The 24312-nt window shown below is 35.1% G+C and overlaps 2 protein-coding genes and 1 long non-coding RNA gene across 5 annotated transcripts; 1 reads left to right on the top strand and 2 right to left on the bottom strand.

Moving 5' to 3' along the window:
* Nucleotides 1-542: 542 nt before the first annotated feature.
* On the bottom strand, nucleotides 543-7395 carry LOC103868683 (ABC transporter C family member 4). Its single transcript, XM_033291683.1, has 10 exons — nucleotides 5039-7395; nucleotides 3480-5005; nucleotides 3303-3389; nucleotides 2589-3239; nucleotides 2354-2518; nucleotides 1982-2276; nucleotides 1690-1904; nucleotides 1280-1585; nucleotides 1141-1204; nucleotides 543-1063 (listed from the first exon to the last, which is right to left on the bottom strand). The coding sequence occupies exons 1-10, from the start codon at nucleotides 5094-5096 to the stop codon at nucleotides 723-725; spliced, it is 3708 nt and encodes a 1235-aa protein (XP_033147574.1). The 5' UTR covers nucleotides 5097-7395; the 3' UTR covers nucleotides 543-722.
* An 11065-nt stretch (nucleotides 7396-18460) lies between these two features.
* On the bottom strand, nucleotides 18461-20344 carry LOC103868682 (1,4-dihydroxy-2-naphthoyl-CoA thioesterase 1-like). 3 transcript variants are annotated; one of them, XM_033290902.1, is made up of 3 exons: nucleotides 20051-20344; nucleotides 19057-19191; nucleotides 18469-18957 (listed from the first exon to the last, which is right to left on the bottom strand). In XM_033290902.1, exons 2-3 carry the CDS (start codon nucleotides 19180-19182, stop codon nucleotides 18616-18618), a joined length of 468 nt encoding a protein of 155 aa, XP_033146793.1. In that variant the 5' UTR covers nucleotides 19183-19191; nucleotides 20051-20344; the 3' UTR covers nucleotides 18469-18615. The 3 variants fall into 3 exon arrangements, with proteins under 3 accessions (XP_009145011.1, XP_009145013.1, XP_033146793.1); XM_009146763.3 differs by lacking the exon at nucleotides 20051-20344 and having other exon boundaries at nucleotides 18461-18957; nucleotides 19057-19657; XM_009146765.3 differs by lacking the exon at nucleotides 20051-20344 and having other exon boundaries at nucleotides 18461-18957; nucleotides 19050-19189.
* LOC117133879 lies at nucleotides 20050-22595 on the top strand. The gene is made up of 2 exons (XR_004457922.1): nucleotides 20050-20270; nucleotides 20343-22595. It is a non-coding gene; the product is annotated as an uncharacterized LOC117133879 (long non-coding RNA).
* Nucleotides 22596-24312: the final 1717 nt, after the last annotated feature.

Genomic DNA, 24312 nt, shown 5'->3' with positions numbered 1-24312 from the left:
TATTGAGATGAAACAAAAACTATGTCCACAATATCACGCTTGCGCGGGGCAATGCCCCTAGTGTTATTCAATATGAACATTTTTTAACTAAAAAGTGACAGTAACCTATTCTCAAATCCTCTTTACAAACTGTTCTTTCTAAATATTGTTTACCTTTGAATAACCGAGAATTTGATATAACTTTTATAAATTGTCAATTGAATAACAGAGAATTTCAAGTGTATTTAATATTTTTTCCCAAATTCTATATTGAATGACACATGATTTGAAAAAGAAATATCTAAATCACTATTTGAATAACAGGGGATTTTTTTATCAAATTCCAAAATCTTCTAAAACTCCTATTCCAATACACACCCCCTCAGTTTTGAATATCGACCGTATGTTAGTTTCCGTGTAATCAACTTTTTGTTTCCTTTGATATGTAACTAGTAACCCGCCACCCCCTCCAGATTCACATGTTGGTGGAACTACTAGATTCCCACCGAAGTTAATTGGCTAACATAAACATAACAATTAACAAGTAAGTATCTCTATAAATCAAGAGTCCTAAAATGAAACCGTTGAATTAACGATGTCGTTTGGGTTACAAAAACATTTGATTATTCAAATTCTGTTTTATTGCTTAAACAAAAATTACATAAGAACCAATCTCGATTTTTTTTTCTCCAGTCAGTTAAAATAATATCTTTAGATATTTTTTCTAGCAACCTTTTTAATTTTCATATTCCAGAAGATCTGAGAGCATACTCTTGCACCAGCGCCGCAAAAAGAGAGTGGCTCTCAAGCAAACGAGTCGGGCTATCAAACTCTTTTGCCTTACCTGCGTCTATGACGAGTACTCGGTCGCAGTCCATCACTGTTGGGATCCTGTGAGCGATGCTAACTATGGTACACGACTCAAAGTCTTCTCTAATAATCTTCTGAATCACTGCATCGGTTTGAGAATCTACAGATGCAGTTGCTTCGTCTAGAAACAGAAGTCTGCTTCGTTTCAGCATAACCCTGCCTAAACAAAGAAGCTGCCTCTGTCCTACGCTCCAGTTCTCACCACTATCAACCACTGTAAGAATCAAGTATGTATATGTTCATTCAAGATTCTTTTCTCATGAAAATGTATATAATCTGCTAAAAACTCACCCAAAGAATCGAGCTTCTCAGGCTTTGTAGCAACAACATCCTTTAGTTGGCATCGCTCAAGGCTCTGGAGAATAAAAGGATAAAAATATTATTGTATATGATTAAGATAGAAAGAAACTTCAACGTTGAAGCTCATCACCTTCCAGATTTCTTCGTCGGAGTATTGATCTGTTGGGTCGATGTTGCTTCTCACGGTTCCTTCAAAGAGGACTGGTTCTTGAGGAATGATTCCGAATCTTGACCTGAGATCATGTAATCCTAGGTTGCATATATCAATCCCATCGATGATTATCCTCCCTCCTGATGGTTCTACAAGCCTGAACAAGACTTGGATCAACGTCGATTTCCCGCTTCCTGTTCGTCCAACTACACCAACTTTCTCTCCTCCTTTGATGTCTAGAGTGATTCCTTTGAGCACAAGTGGAGTGTTTGGCCTGTACCGTACCTATTGTTGTAGATAATTTCATATGAGGTCCACTTTTTGAATACTTTAAGCAGTAAAGATGAGTCTTCTAGTCATGAAAATGTTTTGGTTTGTTGTTAACTTACCTTGAGGTCTTCGAGATGTACATTGCCATGGAAAGGCCAGTTCGAAGGTGGGAGGTTTTCTTTGCTCTCCCACTCGGCTTCAGCAGGAATATCAGTGAACTGTTTGATCCTTTCAACAGAAACCATCTTGTTTTCGACAAAACAGCTCATGTAGATTGCCCAAAACAGAACCGAGTTCAAAGACAGCCCGTAAGAAAGAGACAACCCGACATTTTCTGCATCAGACCAAAAGAATATTATTCCTCATGATTGAGATCGTCTCAAGGTATGTATTTTGTTGGTTGATCATTACCTGGTTTGATAACGTTGCTTGGTAACATAACCATAAACAGAGCTGAGATGCAGAGCACCCAGCTCCCAATAAGCTCAAGCCGAAACCCGAGCCATTCGTTTGAACCGTTGTTGTGGAAGTCCATCCTAAGATTGTCGTTGACACGCTTCACATTCTCTTGCCTAAACAACTCATGTTTCCTGAACGACCTGATTGTCATCACTCCTGCTATACTCTCCGAGAAATGGTGGATGACAGGAGCCTTGGTGATGGAGTCCAGGCGTGTTAATTCGCGGGAAGATGCTAGGTAATAGTTCTGAAGGATCAAAAGCAAAGTGGCATGTTGTTAGGAAATTAAATATCAAAGAAGAAACATATTTTCGATGTGCCTACCCGGTACCAAATGTTGAGCCATCCAAGAGGAATCACAAAGAAAATAGTAGGCCAAGCGTACTGGCAAGTAACTATGAAAATGCTAAGCAGAGTAGTGTACATTGAGGCCACAAGTCCGAGCATGAACGGAATGAAGATATCAACGTTTGTTTGATCAGTCGATGCCTGCAAAGTATTGAACCTTTTAACATCTCTACTAAAATCAAATCTCATATAGGGTGAAACTTTTTCTCACCCGGCTGAGGATTCTTCCAGATGGTGTGGTGTCGAAGAACGACATGGGAGCATGTAAGATACTGTTAAGAATCTGTCGGAAGAAGATCTGAGCCGTCTTGAGTCCCAAGTGTGTGACGTAATATGAGCGCAAACTCACCAAAACGATGGAAACAAGCGCAATAATGACGTATACACGAATGAAAACAGAGGCGTCAAACGATACTGCATTGTTGGCTGATGTTTCGTAAGCGAGCCAGTAGTCGCTAGCCATCACAGAGCCTTGCCATGTTAGAGAGAAGAACACCACAAACACAATGCCCCACCAGCCATAGGCCTCGGTGCAATACTGTTTGTAAACTCGCAGACTAACCTGCCCGGTCTCCCTTTCCTCTTCTTTGATGAGCTTCGAGCGGAGAAACGACTTGACGTGTTCCTCATTAAGATCACTTAAGTGAGGAGACTCCATGGACGTTCTTGGGGAGCTGACACGAGGAGACGTTGGTGCTCTTGGGGATGTAATGATTGATGTTGCCGCCGCTGAAGACTCTGCACCGGCTTCAACTAGCTCCATTGATGTCTCATGTGCCGCCACGAGCTCCCCGAAATCCAACCCGGAGCTGACTAACTCGTCGTATCTTCCTGATTCAACAATCTTCCCTTCCCGCATCACCTGAAACTCCATCTCATAAGTATACATACATGTTCAACTCTCTTGACTTCAGTCAGAACTTACCAAAATACAATCAACGTTGTGCAAGAAGTCCACTTGATGGGTTACGAGCAAGACGGTCTTGCCTTTCAGAACTCCTCTTACACAATTCTAAAAAAAAAAAAGAAAACAAGAATCAACTTGTGTTGCATAATTTAAAATTAGTACATCAAGATTCTTGTGTGTCTTGTCCCTTGTCACCTTGAAAATGTCTGAACCGGTATGAGCATCCACGGCGCTGAAAACATCATCAAGAAAGTAAACATCGCAGTCTTGGTAAACTGCACGTGCGAGCTGTATACGCTGCTTCTGACCTCCGCTGAGGTTGATTCCACGTTCTCCAATCTCTGTTTGATCTCCAAACTCCATCATTTCCAGATCTTTCTCCAAACAACAGACATTGAGAACTTGGTTATACTTGTCTCTATCCATCGGAAGACCAAACAAGATGTTGTCTAGAACCGTGCCGTTCTGGATCCATGATGTCTGCGCTACATAACCTGTGCTGCCACAAACACTCACCTGGCCCGTGATTCTGTGCATTTCGCCAAGAACCGAAGCTAACAAGGAAGACTTTCCTGAACCAACGGTCCCAACAATCGCTGTGAGCTCTCCTTTATTAACCTTAAAGTTGATGTCTTTGAGTGCAGGTACGTTGTCCTCATCATCCCAACTAAAGCTTCCATCTCTTACCTCCACGGCAATGTTACCATCACAACCCACGGCCTCGTCGCTAGACAGCTCTCTGCTCATCATGTAGGAGTCAAGTCTTCCCAGAGAGATCATTGCCTGCGAGAGAGAGATCATAGACTGAGGGAAGGTCCTGATGGGTTCTTGCAAGATCTTGAAAATGGTGGTGGTGGTGAACACGGTCCCAGCGTCAAGCTTGACTCCCAAGAAAAGCGCGGTGGCGAACGTGAGAGCCGAGATAAGAACCGGCGTGCTCCAGAGAACAATGATGTTTGCGGCAATAGAGTAGAGAAACTTGGAGAGCCAACCAAACTCCAGGTCCCTGAATCCAAGGATCCTCTTGTTGAAATGATTCTCCCAAGCCTGGAACTTGATCACTCGCATGTAGTTAAGCATCTCGTTGGTGGCCTTCATCCGAGAATCTCTGTTTCCCATCAAGCTAAATTGGTATCTGTTGTTTCTCTTAGTCCCCAGGAGGACGAATACGAACACTCCGGTTAGACCGATGATGGCCGTGACAACAGACGGGCCTAGGCTTCCGTAGAGAAGCACTAAAGCAAGAGCCACTTGTAAGGGCATAAGCCAGATTGCGTGGAGCTGAAGCATCATGTCAGAGAGCTGTTGCGCATCCACGGCCATGTAGTTCACGATTTGACCCACGCCGTGGCTCTGACGCGCGGAGCTTGTGATCTTTAGACCTTTCTTGTACAGTGCGGTGATTAGAGTCGACCTTATGAGCATCCCAAGCTTCTGCGAGCTGAAGTTAAAGTGATGCGTCGTCAAGACCTCCACGAACTTGGCGACAAGGAGGATGAGGACGAGGTAGTACCCCTGCCACGGCGAGGATCTCTTGCCGGAGGTGAAATCGACGAAGCTCTGGATGAGAACAGGACCGACGTACATGACGCCGAGACGCACGACTGCGAGGATCGCCGTGAAGAGGATCTCTTTCCAGAAACATCGGAGTATGGTCGTACCGACAGGATGGCTCCTCGAGTTGTCGGAAGGTTTCGGCCAGTTTGATTCGAAGAGAAGCGCGAGCCTCTCTGCTTTGTGCTCTGGAGACAGCGTCGGGACTTGTTCAAGCGTCAACGGTGACTTGTAGCCTTTGCTCAGTAAAGGATTCATCCATAACCAGAACGTCTTGGATAAAGCCGAAGCGGAGGCGTAGAGAGACACGTTATCGGCTTTCTCCGAAACGGCGTCGTATCACTGTAGTTGTTGTTGTTCCCTTCCGTTGTGACAACGCCGGTGCTTCCTAAGACGGAAGCGATGAGCAGAAAGGCGGTCAACGGGAAGGAGAAGAACGATGCGACGTCTTCTGCTTTCAGGACCGCGGCGGTTGAGTCGTCGGAGAGTACGTGGAGAATCCCGGAGACGGTGAAGAGAGTTGTCACGACGAAGCTTGAAACCCAGTAGACTCTTAGAGATAAGGGATGCTTCAGAGCTGCGAATCTCTTCTCGTGGAGGACAAGAACTGCGGTGACGGCGTTTGTGACGGCGTGGATTAGCCAAAACATCGGGTTTATAACGTTGCATGGTCTCTGTGTCCGTTGCTTCTCCGTGAACGCCAAAACACAGACCACAACGGAGCAAACCGACAGTAAAACGGTGGCTACGACCGTGGATTTGAACCATGCGGTTGTTCTTGTTTGGATTCTTCCGAGTAGAGGTTTCCTACGTTGACTGAGGTTGAGGAAGAAGACGAAGAAAAGAGCTTCCCAAGGGCGAACAAGACAAGGACGACCACGAATAAAAGATCTACGGCGGAGAAGAGAGCACGTTGAGGGCACGGAGAGAGGAAAACAAATCTCAGCCATTGGATAGCTATAGATACAGTAGATGTTGGTTCAGATATAACCGCCGTGGAAGAACATGAGAGCTCGGAGAGCCAGGAAGAAGAAAGCCACCACATACTATTCCCCGAAATTAATCGGTTGAGAACAAGACAGATAAATCAACTCTCGGCTGTTCACATGTTTATTATATATTGTATCATGACAACATAATGCAACAAATACTTGTTTTGTTCTTTTTGACAGACTATTAAATAGATTTATGTTTTTGGTAATGACTTCGTATTTTCTTGTTTTGAAATCAGTGAATGATGATTAGCATACATTTCGGGTCGTGTTTTGAATATCGTAGCTGGCGGCTGCTTTAGACATTCACACTTTGCATTAGTGTATTTTTTTAGTTTTCATCAACATAATAATTTCTATCTAATAAAATGTTCTAACTTCTCACATTTACTAGTTGTCATCTTATATGGCAAACGATCTCAGGTCAACTAGCTGTAACAAGCAACTTAACACATCGCTATATGCGATGCGATAATCACTATCCTATCTTCGATGTGGAAACTGAAGCAGAGAATAAAACTGTTAATCATACCGTGTTTGAATATCTTCCAGCTTTACAAACATGGTCTTTAGCATTAACCCCGTCTCCACCATTGGTATTTCTCAGCGCAAACCAATACACAAGTATAGATTATCTGTTCTAATATTGAAGATCATGACCTGGACAAATACCCATACCCATGGATAATAAGGTATATTTAGAAAGCGTAGAACGATAAGTTATTCAAATGGATAGACACAGATCCAATAGAAACTGTCAGACATGCAAAATTAAAATGTCATGCTTGATTTGAAGCGAATTGTAAACATCTCCTTCTCCAGGACTTCGAAAAGGTACTTTTGGAACGCCAATAGGCATGAAATGAAAAAAAAAAAGAGAATGAAGTTCTCTATTTCACTTTGATGTGGAAACGTAAGACTGGAGTTTCATTTTTTTTTTATCATATTATCCTTTTTTCCTACTTTATTAATATTAATCATATTTAAATTAATCATATTTAATACAGAAGTTGAATAAGCTAAAATAAAATATAAAATAAAAGTAAAGTAAGAGAGAATGAATAAAAATTAAAGGAAACTTTTTACGAACGGGCTTCTGAACGATGAACAACAATAGCTATCTTTGTTATAACCAGAAGAAATACCAGCAGAGCAATCGACAATCTCTAGATCATGTCACAACTTCAGAGAGATGTATGATAGATGGATCATAGATACATGACACACTCTTCAGTATTTGTGGATGGACATGGAAAGACTCTAGAAGAGAAATTCAACTATTGGAATAAGAAACCAACGTAGAAGAATCTCACCCCCTACATTCGAAAATTGAGGCGCTTTTATGGACAATGGAGTGCATGCTATAATAATCGATGTGTCAGGCTTTTGGCACCGATTGCAAGGACCTAGTCTCGATGATTCAAGATCCATGATCATGACCTAAATTTTCTATTAAACCGAAGGAATTGTCAAATCTGAAGAATAAATTCTCGGATTTCTCGACTGTTTTCATTTCTCGTTTTGAAAATGTATCGTCTGCTCTTTAATTAAGATAGCAAAATCTTATCATATGGATATGTAGTTGCAATGATCTCTTGCCTCGAATGGTTCAGGCATATGATGTACTTCCCCTGATTGGGAGTCTATTTATTTCTACGGCATCTACTGATGTTTTTTGTTGCGTTTTTCGCCCTTTGTTCCTTTGTTTCTTTTAGCCTTTCTTGTTTCAGATACCTCATAAGTCGATTGACTTAAGTTTTAATGGAATTTTTCCAAGACAAAAAAAAAAAAAAAAAGGATATGTACTATATTGGTTTTTCTGTTCCGATCTGGTTTTTCCGACTTCAAATTTGAATAATAGAATAAAAAAAAACTTCTCACGCTTACTAAACTAACAACTACCATAACTTTTTTGTTTATTTTTCTTGAAATATTTTTTAACTCAAAGTTGTTAAATGTTTAATAGGTATATAAAACCAAAAGGAAAAACTAGGTATATAGGATAAGAATTAGTTGGACCAGATACTATTGAAAATAAAAATATTTAAAATATGTAAGTTCAGATGCTTCGACCACAAATATTACGATGATGTGCCCACGATTTAGACCCAATAGATTCGTTGGGTAATATTTTTGTTTATATACTGGAATTCAAAGAGACGACAAATTCTTTGGAATGAGAAACTTTGGATTCGGACTGTGACAAAAAAAAAAGGAAACTTTGGATTCGGATATCTTGTATACAAATACATGTATCTTCTAATAAGAGAAGACAAATCCATTGGAATGAGAAACTTCGGATACGAATCTTTTGTTTATTATTAGTATTACATGTGTATCTTCTAATCTGGTTAAGAAAGATTTAAAATTATTGTTTGGATTTATAACAAAATAATTCAAAAGAGACATGCATAAAGGTTTTTACAACCCAAAAACAATAGTCTAGATTTATAAAAAAGATATTTAAAGAGGCATGCAGAAACGTTTCTATTAAACAAGTCCTCCTCTAGTAGGAATGGTTTCTTGTTTTGTTGACAAGATCAGCAGAAATTATATAATTAAGTAGGGGAAAAACATAGTTAGTGGGAAGGTCGTGCGGGACTTGGCTTCCTCGAGTAGGTTAAGAAAGATAAACAAAGGGTCCCATTCGTGTTTTATTAATTTTAACTCGATATGGAGATTTGACCCATAAAAACTCGATGTGGAGAAAGTCGTGACTTTTTGATCAATTATTGGACCCGTCACTCATATATCATTGACTGAGCCATGTATCGAAACACAATTTAAAGCGTAGAATTGTAATATGTAACTAGATTTAGTCAGCAACCTTGTAGAGGAGGAGGATAAATTAGTAGATTGCTACTAGTTACTTTAGAGACTTGTTTCAGTCATCCAACCCTCAACTCATTGATGAAGCTTTGGCAAATGTTTCTACAACCATATCTGACCGGTTAAATGAAGATCTTACAGTTCCTGTTTCAAAATGGGAAGTTAAATTGGCCTTCTTCGCAATGCACCCTGAAAAGGCGTCGGGTTTGGATGGTATCACTGCTCTTTTTTACCAAAAGTTCTGGGACATTCTGAAGAAAGACTTAACTCGTATGGTTAATGAGTTCCTTTTCGATGGAATAATGACCAATGGGCTCAATGATGCAAATATATGTCTTATACCTAAGAAGGAGAAACCAAACGAGATGTCACAATTTCGGCCCATAAGTCTCTGTAATGTCAGATACAAGATTATATCTAAGGTCCTATGCCAAAGATTGAAAAAAATATTACCAGATCGAATATCTGAAACCCAGTCAGCTTTTGTTGCTGGAAGACAAATAACAGATAATGTTTTGATAGCTCAGGAAATATTTCATGCTCTGCGCACGAACTCTGGGGGAAGAGAGAAGCGGATGGCGATAAAGACTGACATGAGCAAGGTTTATAATAGGTTGGAGTGGGAATTTATCATTGCGGTCATGAAGAAGATGGGGTTCTCAGAAACATGGATTGAATGGATAATGTGTATCATCGGTGAAATACCATGTCTTATTCAATGGTCAACCAAGAGGAAACATAACCCCACAACGAGGTTTGCGACAAGGAGATCCTTTGTCTCCTTTCATATTCATCTTATGCACGGAAGCGCTTGTTAACATTCTAAATCATGCAGAGAATCAATGAAAGATTACGGGGATGCGCGTTTCACGTGCTAGCCCTCCGGTATCCCACCTTCTCTTTGCTGATGATAGCCTGTTCTTCTGCAAGGCGGAGCCACGCGAATGCGATGAAATCATGAAAGCACTGGGGACCTATGGAAAAGCTTCGGGACAATGCATTAATTTTGAAAAATCTTCCTTACTCTTTGGTAAGAGGATATGTGGACATGTCAAGGATACTCTAAAACATTCAACTGGAATTGATAATGAGGGAGGAATGGGTTCCTATCTTAGTATCCCTGAAGATATTAGTGGTTCGAAGGTAAGGCTCTTTGCCTTTCTGAAGGAACGACTGCAAAACCGTGTTAATGGCTGGACATGAAGATGGGTAACAAGGGGAGGAAAGGAGGTGCTAATAAAGTCTATACTGCTGGCGCTACCTACATATGTAATGTCAACTCTTCTTCTCCCCTTGGAGACTTGTGAGAACTTAGCTAGTGCCATTACACAGTTCTGGTGGAGCTCGAACCCTCCTAAGAGAGGAATTCACTGGGTTAAGTGGGAGAAACTCTGAAAATCAAGGGAAGAAGGAGGAATAGGATTCAAGATGATCCATGAATTTAATCTCGCATTACTTGGGAAGCAGTTATGGCGATTAGTGCAATTTCTGGACTCTTTACTGACAAGAGTCTTGAGAAGACGATATTTTTGATATAGCTCACCGCTGCGATTAAACGATGTAAACAATCCCTCATATGGGTGGAGGAGTATAATGGCTGCAAAGCCATTAATAATGTTGAAGATTAGACAAAAGGTACACTCTGGGAATGAAATTAGGATGTGGGAAGATCTTTGGATCCCAACGATACCGGAGAGACCAGCTAGGTCAATTGCACCAGTACTTCACCCAATGATGCCAGTAAGTAGTATGATGATTGGAAACCCGAAGAGATGGAATGCTGAAATGCTAGAGAATTATGTCCATCAGGAGGACATCACATTGATCCACTCGCTGGCCATAAGCCAAGACTACCGTCGAGATGGATATTGTTGGAGCTATACGAAGAATGGGATGTACACTGTCAAATCAGGTTATTGGGTGGCAACAAACTTGGTTAAGAAGAGTCATTGGAGGTGCATGAGCCTAGTATTACAAAGCTTCAGGCCTTTGCTTGGAAAATAAAAGTTCCTCCCAAAATGAGACATCTTATTTGGCAGACGATATCATGGCAACTAGCAGTAACAACTAATCTGACTCATCGTCATATAAGATGCGACAACTATTGTCCTCGCTGTGGTGCAGATGATGAAACTATAAATCATGCCATCTTTGAGTGTCCTCCTGCCGTACAGACATGGTCACATGCGTCAACCCGAACACCTCCAACACTTTTCCCAAGTGGAAGTCACTTCACAAATATAGATTACCTCTTCTGGCGGAAGAATGATATTGAAGATCCAGAATTGGACAAGGACCCATATCCATGGATCATATGGTATATTTGGAAAGCGAGGAACGACAAACTCTTTAGAGGAATAGACAGGGACCCTTTGGAAACTGTCAGACACGATGAATCTGAATGCCAAGCTTGGTTTGACGCAAATCAAAGACCGGAAGAAACGGTGGAAGAACAAAATACAGAAGGGGCTCCAATCTCCGAGCGATGCATGACAGATGGGTCATGGACACATGACGCACTCTTTAGTGGTTATGGATGGATATGGGTAAATTCAAGAGGAGTGACGCAACTACTGGGAGCAAGAAATCAACGACGACGAATCTCACCATTGCATTATGAACTGAAGCTTTATCTTGGGCAATGGAGTGTATGGTCCAGGTATCGACATGTCAATCTTTTGGGACTGACTGCAAGGACTTAATCTCGATGATCAAAGATCCTAAAGCATGGCCGAGCTTTTCTACTGAGCTGGTTGTTCTGTTCCGGTTTTGTTCCCCAGACCACCTCAAGCTTGAGTAATAGAACATCCGTTTGAAGGAAAAAAAAACTAGATTTAGTCAGCACGTCCATGAGGATATTTTTGTCATTTTAAATATATTTGATATTATTACAAATATTTTAAATATATTATTTCTATTTTAGGATTATATATCATGTAACTCAATAGTATTGTTATCTTTATTTGACATTATTTCTTAATACATTTACTTTGTTATTAATTTTTATTATTTACTAATATATTTTCAAGTTAGGTACAATAAAATAATAATATAAAATAATCTAATAGATAATTTTCTTGAAAATATGTTTTTTCTTTAGTTTGTACATTTTGCTATAATACATTTTTAAAATTTATTTATTTATATTATAGAAAATAAATATGTTTAAGATAATTTATATTTACATGTTGTGCTTAAAAAAATACTTTAACATATATTATTTTAGTATTTTACGGGATTTATAAGTAAAAAATATTGTTTTTTAAACAATATAGCCCTGTTATTTTAGTAAATTTTATACATAGTGCATCTATCATATTATTTTAGTAAGTTGTATTGATATAGGATTTTTTTGGATGTTATGATATAAAGTTTTTTTTATATTTAATTAATATTTCAAAATATTAGATTGCTTTAATGTTCACAACATATATAGTTTGTTTTTCCGTGGTGCATTTCAAAAAATATTATTTAGTATCTATGATTTTATTGTTTGTAAAATTTAAGATATTATCATTTTGAGCTTGAATATATATTTTCAAAATTTTATATTTTGTTAAGAAAACTTTCAAAAATACACTATTATTTTTGAGTTTTGAAGATTTTTTTTTTTTGATGAAATGTGAAATTTATTGATCATGTAGAAAGAATATGAATTTACATATGCTATGGATACCTAAGAACATTCACAAGGCTGTATAATGAATGAACTCATATGATTTAAAGTGTAACTTCGAACCAACGTCTTCTCAAACCCTCCAACTTGTGACCCACCTTGTAATGGAGAGAAGTGATTCTGTTCCTTATCCCCTTATCAATGATTCTCACTACTTGTTCTGCTGTTCGAAAGCCAGTATTGTGTCTGCGAGTGTTCCTCTCCTTCCATACATTGTAGATACACGCTTGGAACAGAATTTTAATCAGGATCTTATCCATGCTTTGCAAATTGCTGCACACAAAATGCAGCGTTGCCGACCAGTCAGGATCAGTCCTATTCCCAGTCAGTCGGTTCGCTAATGAATCCCAAACCGTGAAGGAGAAAGGACAAGCGAAGGAGTTTTGAAGATTACATGAATTTTGAACTTGTTTTTGTTACTACTTGTAATACATTATTTTATAAAAATATTTGAATTTTTGGTAATCTTTTCTAAATGTTTCTTAACAGATTTTGTTATAATGAAAAAAAATATAATTTGATTAATCATTAATATTTTAAATGAATTACTAAAACTTCGTAGTTCTCTAATAACATATTTTTAAATAGTATATGAATTTAATTATATACTATTATATTTTTGTATAAAAACATTTTAAACAATATATTGCTGAAATTTTCAAAATAAATAAAAACATAATATATAGTTGTATATATACAAGTTTAACTTGTGTTAATAAATTAATTTTTGTATCAAAAATATTATATACTTTACAAATTTTAACTCATTTTAATGATGAATGATAATTTATTTGAATGAAACAATTTTAAGAAATAAAATTTATTAATTTATATATTTATATATTTAATATAAAATTTTATATTTAGTTCATATAGCACTTTATTTTAATACAATATATAACTATAGAACTTATAAAAAAAGTATATAATTTTTATTTTATTGTTTTATAATAAAACTTTAATTAACATTGATATATAATAATATTATATTGCTAATTAAAAAATTAATTTATATGTTATTTTATAAAAATATTTAAAATTTTAAATAAGATATTCTTAGATTGTTTTTCAACAAATTTTGTCATAATGAAAAAATTTCAAATTTATAGTTGGTTTGTTATTAATATAAATTATCAAATATGTCATATTAACTATTTCTTTAAGTGGATTACTATGAATTGTTAATAGTAGATAAAAAATAGTACCTAAATTAATAGATTAGAAGTTGCGTGAAATAAGCTTAAAGTCCAACTGGAACCACTTTCAGAATACTAGAAACTGTTGGGAAAACAATAAAAAGAATCATCTTTTATTTGGGAGTGACATATGTCCTTTTAAAAAAAATCTAATACAAGTTTTTTACTTGACAAACGTTTTGTAAAATAAAATGATTACAACTTTTTATAAAACAAGATTCAAAGACAATTTTGGAAGTGACATATGTCCTTTAAAAAAAAACCTAAAACAAGTTTTTTTTTTATTTTTGACAAACATTGTGTAAAATACAATGATTACAACTTCTTTTAATCCCCACTCTCTCCATAACTACTTCGGTTTTCCATTATCTCAACGATTTTGTGAAAAAAACACTACTATTTTTCTCAAAGTGTACTCTAACTACTATTGTTTTATTAAATAAATCTTTAAAATTTTAATTTGCTAGCACTTTTTAAAAAGGAAAACATTATATTTTATAAATCTATTTTTGATTTAAAATTTTAAAAAAAAATATTAAATACTCTTTTGCAATTTTGTTTAAGATTTTGTAAAAGGAAAATTACTGTCATATGACCTATTACAATTATATTCTCTTTAGAATTTCAGAAAAAATAAATTGCTATCAAATAATTATTTTTAGCTATTAATAAATAATTTTTAAATTACTATTTTTACAATTCGTATCAATACTAATTTTACACTTCTTTTGTTAGTTAAATAATTTTTAATATCATGTTCATTATCAAATATTCTCTTAAAAATATTGTCAAATAAACTTTTACAATTTTCTTTTGGTTAGGACTTAAAAATATGATATAAACTTCTTTTGTTTAGGATTTTTATATAAAAAAAAACAACTATCAAATATTATTTTACAGTTTTTTAGGATTCTAGAAAAGGAAATTAATATTTCATAATTTGTTATAATTATATTTTGTCTAGGATTTAGAGAAATAAAATTTCTATCAAATAATTATTTCCAGTTAATATTAATTATTTTAAAAAGTTTCCATTTTAAAAATTCTTTTTTTTTTCAATATCACTAATAGTTTTACAAATTTTCTTGTTAATTAAATAATTGTTACTATCATGTTTATCATTAAGTTTTAACTCAAAATTAATATTAAATAAAATTTTACAATTCTCTCTGGTAAAAAAAAAATCTTGATTGGTTAAGATTAGAAAATAATATTTTTTTTTTGAGAAATCTATTTTATTTAGGATTTTAGGAAAATAAGAAGTTATTTTCACATAATTTATGTTTTTATTAACACATTGACTATCTAATTTTTTTTTAATTGACACATGTAACAGTCATATTAAGTGAAATATTTGAAATTAATTTTGTTTATATTTTTATTATACAAAAATATTAAAATTAAAGTTAGTGAATTATAAGAAAAATAAGATTACTTTTACATTTTTATTTTATTTAGACTTTTAAAAAGGAAATTAATTAACTTCTTTTTTTTGTCGACGAAATTAATTATCTTATAATTAGTTTTTCTTTTGTATTTTTATACAACTATTTTATTTTTAATAGAAAAGTTTCTGTTTAATTATTTATATATTTTGTCTTATACATACAAACACATATGCATCATATTCACACATACTAATGTACGACAACAACATCAAAATTAAAAATTATGTTAGCATTATAAGATATAATAAGGATAATATAAGTTGAGTTGTATCAATAAATTAAAATAAAATACTCAGGTAATACTTTTCATGTAAATACTATTGTGTTTTGTAAGAATAATATTTGGAAGTTTAAACCTAAATATAGATGTGAAATATTTGTAGCTATTTTTGGTCATAATTTTTTAACATACAATTATCTATTGAAAAGGAAAATTAGTTACTTATAAAAAAAATAATAAGAGTACTTTTACAATTTTCTTTTAAATAGGATTTTAAAAAAAATATTTATTTTAAAATTGTTTTTTCTTCTTATTTTTTTTATTAAATACTTTATTGCACTTGTAGGATTTTACAATTAGTCTTTTGTTTAACATTATTTTCTTAAAAGTTAATATTCATCTTTTATAATTCTCTATCTTTAATATCTCTTAAAAAAATAATAACAGTAATAATAATAAGAAATATTAGTTGACGATTCTACAATTGACAATTCTACCTGTCGTATGAGGATTCACGCCTGACTGCATCATCTGAGCCGTCTTATGGGATCGACGCTTGACGGTACTCCTTGCGCCATGCTGCAGATCTCTTGTTAGCCTTTTCTCTCTTAATTTGCAAAATTCCGCTTTCTCCGGAGTTGAAACCAATACCTCCTGGTGTAGAAGCATTAATGAACTTTTGGTCAAACCACTAGACCAAGGGGGCTTCCACATATATAATTAATTTTTCAGAAAATCATTTTTATTATTTTAGTATATATACTTTTGATTATGAGATAGATTAACAAATGTTACAATATTAAATATATAATTGACATGTGTCGCGATCATGCTTTTAACGTTTTTTTTACTATTTTAGTATATATTTTTTTGATTATAATATAGTTTAACACATATCACATTTTTAAATATATAACTGACATGTGTCACAATCATATTAATTATCAATTTTGAAGAAATAAGATCAATATAATCCTTTATAATTAAATTTTCATTAAAATTTTGCAAAAGAAAAATTATATTAAATTAATTGTTTTCAAATGTATTTCTAGGATTTTGAAAAAGAAAATTTCTATAAAAGTTACTACTAAATATTTTTTTTTAAATTGTTTGTTGTATTAAATAATTCTTGAAAGTAGTTTTGTTTTCCCAAAATTCGTTTTTTTTATCTTATTATATATATTTTAATTATTATATATTTAAACACATATAAATATTAGAAGGAAAATTATTATTAAAAAATATTTTGCAATTATCTTTTTATTAGGATTTAAAAAAAAAGGAAAATTACCATTAAGTAATATTTATAATTATTTTTTAATAAAATTCGTTTTTAATATCTTAATATATAATTTTTTAATTATGAGATAGATTAACACATGTCACAATCTTAAATATATAATTGCTATGTGTCGCGATCATGCGATCATGTTAATAAACAACTTTAAAAACCATGCTTTATATATAATAACAAGATATGAGCCCGTTGCGTTGCAACAAGGTTTTTTATGTTTTAATTTAATGAAAATCACAAAATAATAAATCATTATATTACAGTTTTATGATTGTTTATTTTGCATACGTTGTTTGAAATTTATTTTATAATTAAACCAGTTTTCACATATAAATTTAAGTTAATATTTGTATGTTATAATCATGGTGCATAGATGAATTGTTATAAACATTGTACTCTGGATTAGAGAAAATACTGTACCTAAGCATTTAAATTGAACACAACCCGAAATAAGAAATTGAATGAAAATTAAAAAAAAATGAAAGTCAAATACACCAATCGAATCAATGACAATATTATACATGTTCTTATATACTAATTTAATATTTTATTAAATAAGTCTTAAAAACATTTTGCTAGGATTTTTAAAAAAAGTAAAACATTCTATTTTATAAATTTCCCTTTTATTTAAAATAAATATAAAAGATAATATTAAATACTCTTTTACAATTTTTTTGAGATTTTAGAAAAGGAAAATTATTGTCATATAATCTATTACAATTATCTTCTCTTTAAAATTTCAGAAAAAAATAAAACTGCTATCAAATAATTATTTTTAGTTATTAATAAATAATTTTAAAATTACTAGTTTGACAATTCGTATCAATACTAATTTTACACTTTTTTGTTAATTAAATACTTTTTAGTATCATGTTCATCATTAAATACTCTCTTAAAAATATTATCTAATAAATATGTACAATTCTCTTTTGGATATGACTTAAAAATATGATACAAATTTCTTTTGTTTAGGATTTATTTTTATAAAAAGGAAAACAACTATCAAACATTCTTTTACAGTTTTTTAGGATTTTAAAAAAGGAAATTAATATTACATAATCTTTTATAATTATATTTTTTCTCGGATTTAGAAAAATAAAATTTCTATAAAATAATAAAATTTCTATAAAATAATTATTTCCAGTTAATATTAACTGTTTTTAAAAGTTGTCATTTTCAAAATTCCTTTTATTATATATATTTTTAATCGTTATATATTTAAACACATGTCACAATATTAGAAGGAAAATTAGTATCAAATAATCTTTTGCAATTATCTTTTGATTAGGATTCTGGAAAAAGAAAATTACTATTAAATAATATTCATAATTCTTTTAATAATATTTATAATTCTCTTTAATTAAAATCAAATTCTTTTTAATAAAATTTGTTTTTGTTAATATCCTAGTATATATTTTTAATTATGAGATAGATTAACTCATGTCAAAATCTTAAATATATAATTGTTATGTGTATATATATATTAACCAAGCTTTATATAATAAAATATTGAATTTATGGGGTTGGAGTTACCAAAGTGGAGATTTGAGTTAAATAAGAGAAACCGGGTGTTACATGTCCAAACCCAAATTTGCAAAACCTAGTTTTTTCTGGAATCCAAAACAATCACTTTCTCTCGACTTGCAAAACGATTTCCCAACTGAGATTACCTCAGGTTTATAACCAGTTGGTACCTATGGATTTCTTGCAGAAATAGATTTCCAGAGACAAAATCTCGATGTAGCTCTTCCTATCTGGAAAACTTCTCAAAAAGAACCTCCCACAAAAACTAAAAAACATATGAACCCAGAATTAGTTTTAACAGATTCGCCTCCACATATTGAAATAGCAATAAATTTTATAATTACGAATAAATTTCATAATAAGCTTCTTAGTTGAGTAGGGTTGGTTGTTTCGGAAAGTTGATACCAAAATCACAATCTGGATATCCTCTTAGATCAATAAACGGCTCTCAAAAGGTAAATGTTTAGAATAAGTGATCGATACAAGTGAAAATTAAAAATGCCATTAACAAGATAGAATACAGTGATTAGCACGATAGAATACAATGACTCGTATTCAGAGATATATATATATAGAGAGAGAGAGAGAGCTTTGTAGTTTACAATTTGGAGATCATTTTGAGTGGGTCCGATACATTTTTGGCGTGACCAGGGGTAGGAAGATTACAGAGGAGTGTGACTCTAGAGGAAGATATTAAGGTTTTGTTATGGGATTCTTTTCTTGACTTCCAAAGCTTGACTTCCCAAACCTGAATGGTTTTCCCCGAGCTTACAGGAGATGCTTGGGCGAACACAATGTCTCCAAGATCGGCACTCTTTAAGTGGTTGATCGAGAGTTGAATTCCAGCCACCCTTTTGAGATCAGTAGCCATGTAAGCTCCTATACTTGCTAAAGACTCAGCGATCAAAGCAGATACACCACCGTGTAACACCTTGAAAGGCTTTTGAGAAAGAAATAAAATGAAAATTTCTCAGAACTGTGATCGGGAAACCAAAGGGTTGATGATCAAACTGAAGAAGAAGAAGGACGAACAAAGAACCTGACAGCAGATTTGAGAAACGGGAAGACGACCGGTGACACGTGTTGTAGACAGTTCATCAATCTCGAAGCCTAAGATGTGAAGCGGAAGGGCTAAAGCTTTGGTTTTGGACGATGCAGAATCCATTTGTGCGATCTGTGGTGGGGTTAGGTAGGTGAGTGTCTTCTTAGGAGTTAGATAATAACCAAGGCTGGGACAAAGTGGGTAGGATAGGTTGAATTGTCTTGTTGGTCGAATATTTTTGAAACTGAGAGTGATAGCGGGGGTCCACTCCCCTTTAGTCCAAATGTCAAAAGCTGACAGACATTCTTATCAGATGGAATTTTTTTTTTCTCTTGTTGATTGTGGGACTTGAACCCTTTTAATGGGCTACAGTAAATTAAGTCCCTTTTGTGGCACATAATAAACTTATCTATTATTCCCTCCGTTCCTAAAAGATGTATGTTATGAAAAAAAAATGTTTCAAAAAGATACATTTTTTACAATGTATGATTTTATAAAAATTTGTAAGTTTCAAAAAAAATTAATGGTGTTTATTGAATTTCTATTGGCTAAAAATTATGAAAAATTATTATTCACAAAAAATAATGCATATTTAATGAATTTTCTTAATATATGTGAAAAGTCTAGAATATGCATCTTTTAAAAACAGAAGGAGTATTATTTTAAAAGTGAATATTCTCAATAATTTTAGGATTAATCATATTTTAATTATTATTATTATTTAATTTTTATTTTAACTTGTTATATATATTTATCATGATATTTAAGATAATTAATAAACATTAATCTATTCTATTGATATATATATATATATAGTATTTTTAAAAAAATATTTAATATATATACTTATCATGATATTTAGAAAATTTAATTAAAAAATATATATTAACAACTTATTTGAGAGAGTAATTAACTCATTAGGATAATTTGAGCGATATCACCTGGCCGAGAAAAATCTCCAGAGATACATCATTGTGCAAGCCAGCATTACCTTGAATCTAAGGATCCAATCAAAGCTCTCTTAAACTTCAAACAATGATTCAGAGAAAGCTCTGGAGAGTTTCTCTGTTTCATTCACCATTAAAACTTCGTCGTTAGCTCATAGAGCTCTCTCTTTTTGTCGAACAATGGATCTGCTCTCTTGTAAGGAAGCTTGGGTTCATATGAATAACCCAAATTCGGACATCCTTTCAAGTTATACTCATTGGCAGGTCAAAGTCGAGCTTGATGAATCGATTGTGATTGTGGTTTTGTCTCCTTGTGTTGATCTTGGTGCTGTGCAGATGGGAGAACGAATGTATTCACACATCATCAAAAGTAAACAAATTAGAGGATGATGAACCCTTGTGATAAGCTAGATCTGGATTTTCGCCTTCGCCGTGTTTCTGGATTTGCTGCCGCGTCCTTTGGATGGATCCGGACGTCTAACAATCTTAGGCTCACGAGAGAGAGAATCAAACCAGTTTCATCTCTCGAGACCGCTCCGACATCGTCTTCTTCTTCAGACGTCACCAATTTACCTTCACTCGAGCAATCCATGGAGAGTCTCGGCCTAGGTATCGACGTCGTCGTCTCCTGTCTCGCTAGCTTTTTTCTTCCAGAGTTCCGGTCCACCAGTGGAGATCGTCGAAGACGGGAAACCTTACGTGATGTTCAGAGACGACAAGCCTAGAGTATTGGGCTCGTTGGTGGGCCTTTAGTGACATCAACCGCCGGGCTTCATGAAAAGCTTCCTTCTTTACCGAGATGACTTGTGGTCAAGCTAGATCTAGGGGTTTTCCAAATTTGATATGCTTTGAAGATAGTTTTCCTTAGTCCCCTCCTTCTAGCGCCAACTGTTTGACCCAAAAACGGTGTTTATGCTGGTGTTGTTTGTTGGAACCATACAATAAAGAACCTAAGGATAAAGATTAGATTCTTGAAGTTTAAGAGAAATCTTCATAGAATCAAATGAGAAAAAGAATATCCAATAGACTTTATTGATCAAAGATTGCATTAAAAGAATGATTTCTAGTGTAAAGTGAATCAAAAAATGTATAAAATCCTTATAGGATGTGTTCTAGGTCTAAATGTAAAAGAGATGATCCCCTTAATAAAGAGAGGTGTATCTCTATTTATACAAGGAAAAAACTAGAGCTTTATAGTAAAACGAGCCTAATTTATTGTCTAATGGGGCTTGAGGGAGGATGTAAATCCACCCCCAACATTAATATCATCCGAAGACCGAAGAAAGACGCAAATGATGCGTTAGGACACAGTTTTTGCAGACTTAGAAGCTACTTTTACATTTCTAGCTAAGTGTTTCTCTAGATTAAAATATTTAATTTTCGCCTACAGTTTAAGCATTCTTATATGAACAAATTACAATAAATAAGTTCGTTATTGATTGTACCTTTTGTTTGATCCAAAAATAGTATTTATGCTGGTGATGTTTGTTGAATCAATACAATAAAAGAATCTAAGAATAAAAATTAGATTCTTGAGGCTTAGAAGAAATCTTTAGATGAAATCAAATGGGAAAAATAATATAAAAGAGATTTCATTGATTGAAGGTTCATTACAAAGATGATTACAAATGCAAAGTGAACCTTTTAATACAAAATCTCTATGAAAATATGTTTCTTAGTCTAAGAAGAGGAGAAGATGATCCTTTCTCATAAGGAGGTAGCTCCTTATTTACAGAAAGATGAAGCCTAGGGCTTCCTAGCAATATGTGCCAAGTTCAATGTCTAATGGACCTTGAGGAGGATGTAAATCCATCCCCAATAGTAAGTCCCCCAAGTTCGTAGAGAGAGAGATGAAGTGGATCTCTGTGAATTTTACGAATAGGGTTTATTAGACAATGAACTAGTCACATTCATGCCTATGATGATTTAGGCGAGTTTACTTCGAACTTGTACCTAGTAAAATGCGAGTTTGCTTTAAACTCGTGCTTAGTGAAAGACGAGTTCACTTGACTCATGCTGAGACAGAGGCGAATTGACTGAGAACTCGTGCCTAGTAGAATGAGAGTTTCTGTAAACTCATGCCTAGTCAAAGACGAGTTTTTGTAAACTCGTGTCTAACAATAAGCGAGTCGACCGAAAACTCGTGCCTAATAAAAAGCAAGTTTAACTTAAACTTGTGCCTAAAATACAAGTTACAGAACTGTTGCCGACCCGAAGTCTCGTGTTGAGATCGTGTGTGCCGAACAAGTTGTTGGCTTGTATGTTCGTCAGGCTGTGATGATGTTGAGAAACGTTCTGGCTTGCTCCGCTTGTACCGCTTCCTGCAAGCTTGTAGCTGAGGGCCGTCCTTCGAAGCATGAGGACATGATGGTGACAGTCACTTGTTGATTCTCTTTGGCTCAAAGATCTAATCAACTCTGGTTCACAAAAAACAGGATTAGATCATTACAAACCCAAAAGAAATAAACGAGTTTCACGTAATCAATAGAACTTGTTTCTACTTAGTGTTTGTGAGTTGCACATGATGATATAATAACTGTCAACTTATTAATATCATAAGGCTACCAACAGCAAAGCAATAACATGAGATGAGTGAACAACTTAGAGTTGTTTAATAATTTAAACCAAAGCTATAGTGCCTAACACATGTGTGTAATTTCAAAGTGATTAAAGCATGTAATGATTTGATAAGAGAGCTTATCTCTGTCGTGAAGGGATGGTTGTACGTGGTCAGCGTTTTGACGAGATCACGGTAGCTGCTCCTCGCTTTTGCCGAGATTGCGTACTTGCTGAGAACAAACCATGTGATTGCTATTATCTGAGAAGCCGAGCTTAACGACTGGTTGCAATCTCCACTTTCGCATCAAGAAGAAACTGTTGACGTTGGGGCTCAAGCCAGTAAGAGTAAAACTTCAAAAAGAAGAACTCAAGTCGCTAATAAGCAGTCCTTGAACAGAGCTTGAACTTGTTCTCATCGAACTCATCTCATCTTGGGGTCGTCTCTGTTCGTCAAGCTTGTGGCGAGATGATTGGCCGAGCTTGTCGGAAGTTTGATCAAGTTCTGGTCAGGTTGTTGGTTTCCCTTCCCACAAGTGTGAGAGCTTTTGTCCTCGGTGTTATCCAAATTCAGTTGGCAATGACGTCAAACTTCAAGATGATAGCAGCCGTGGTGAGATCGGCAAAGAACCTTGAGCTTGAGCTTTCCATTCAGACAACTCGTCGGTTCGTCAGTGACTGTAGAAGATGGATTACATCCCTCCACAAGGCCCATCAAATAACAGGCCCTAGCCCGACAAGCTCGATTGAGCTTAGTCGGCTTAGCGGCTAGGGACGTTGGCTCGACTCTAGAGCACTTTAAGCCGATCAGCTAAGCCGATCAGTTATACTCGGCTTAGACGAAACAGTACCAAGGCCCGCATATTCGGCCTTTGGCGACAGGGCCCAAAGAACAAGTGCGATTAGGGCATCACGAACAGGGGCGCTATAAAAGAGAAGGGTGAGGCAACGAAACTGGGACTTTTGGACAATCTACATACTAAGCGGCTAGATTTAGGGTTTCCCAACGATCATTCTGATCTTGTTGCTTAGATCTCTAATCTTGTCTCCTTATTTCCCGTCAATCTTGTAATCCCTTGTCTGATTCTAATAAAAACGTCTTTAGTCACCCCATCTTGAAGTTCATCATTCTAATCAACTGAATCTCGTACAAACAATTGGCGCCCACCGTGGGGCAGACTAAAGCAACGTTCTAGATCTACATGGCTCAAGACGACGCCGCCTTCGGCGCTCCAGGCGAGGAACCGACACCTACGCCTGCGGCCGCGCCACCCATCACCTCAGATTTCATGAGCTCCGTCATGGCTCGACTCGCTCGCCAAGACGAAGTCCAAAAGACAACCAACGACCAACTCGCTGCGTTGGTCGCGGCGCTCACAGCTCCTGATGGACAGACGAGCCGCCCCCAGCAGATACGCCGCCGCCTCTTCAACACAAACCCTACGGCAACCGGAGTCGACCATATCTCTGACGACTCGGAGCCTAATGAAGCCCTTCTCGCAGATGCTCTCCCAGCAGGTTCAGATCTCACGACAATACGCGAGCTCGCCGAGCTCAAACTCAGCCTTCAACAGATGGGCGAGAAGATCCACCAAGTAACCAGCGCGGCTCCGCAAATCGAGAGTGTACTCGCCGCAACCTCGCGTACTCCTTTTACTCGCGCGCTAACTAGCGTGCAACTCGGAAAGATAGAGAAGCTGCGCCTACCTGAGTATAAGCCCGGCGGAGACCCGGTGGAACATATGACAGC

Source organism: Brassica rapa, chromosome A05 (assembly GCF_000309985.2).
Source record: "Brassica rapa cultivar Chiifu-401-42 chromosome A05, CAAS_Brap_v3.01, whole genome shotgun sequence".
NCBI lineage: Eukaryota > Viridiplantae > Streptophyta > Magnoliopsida > Brassicales > Brassicaceae > Brassica > Brassica rapa.
The sequence above is the reverse complement of the archived record's forward strand: the minus strand, read 5'-3'. Positions and strand labels throughout refer to the sequence as shown.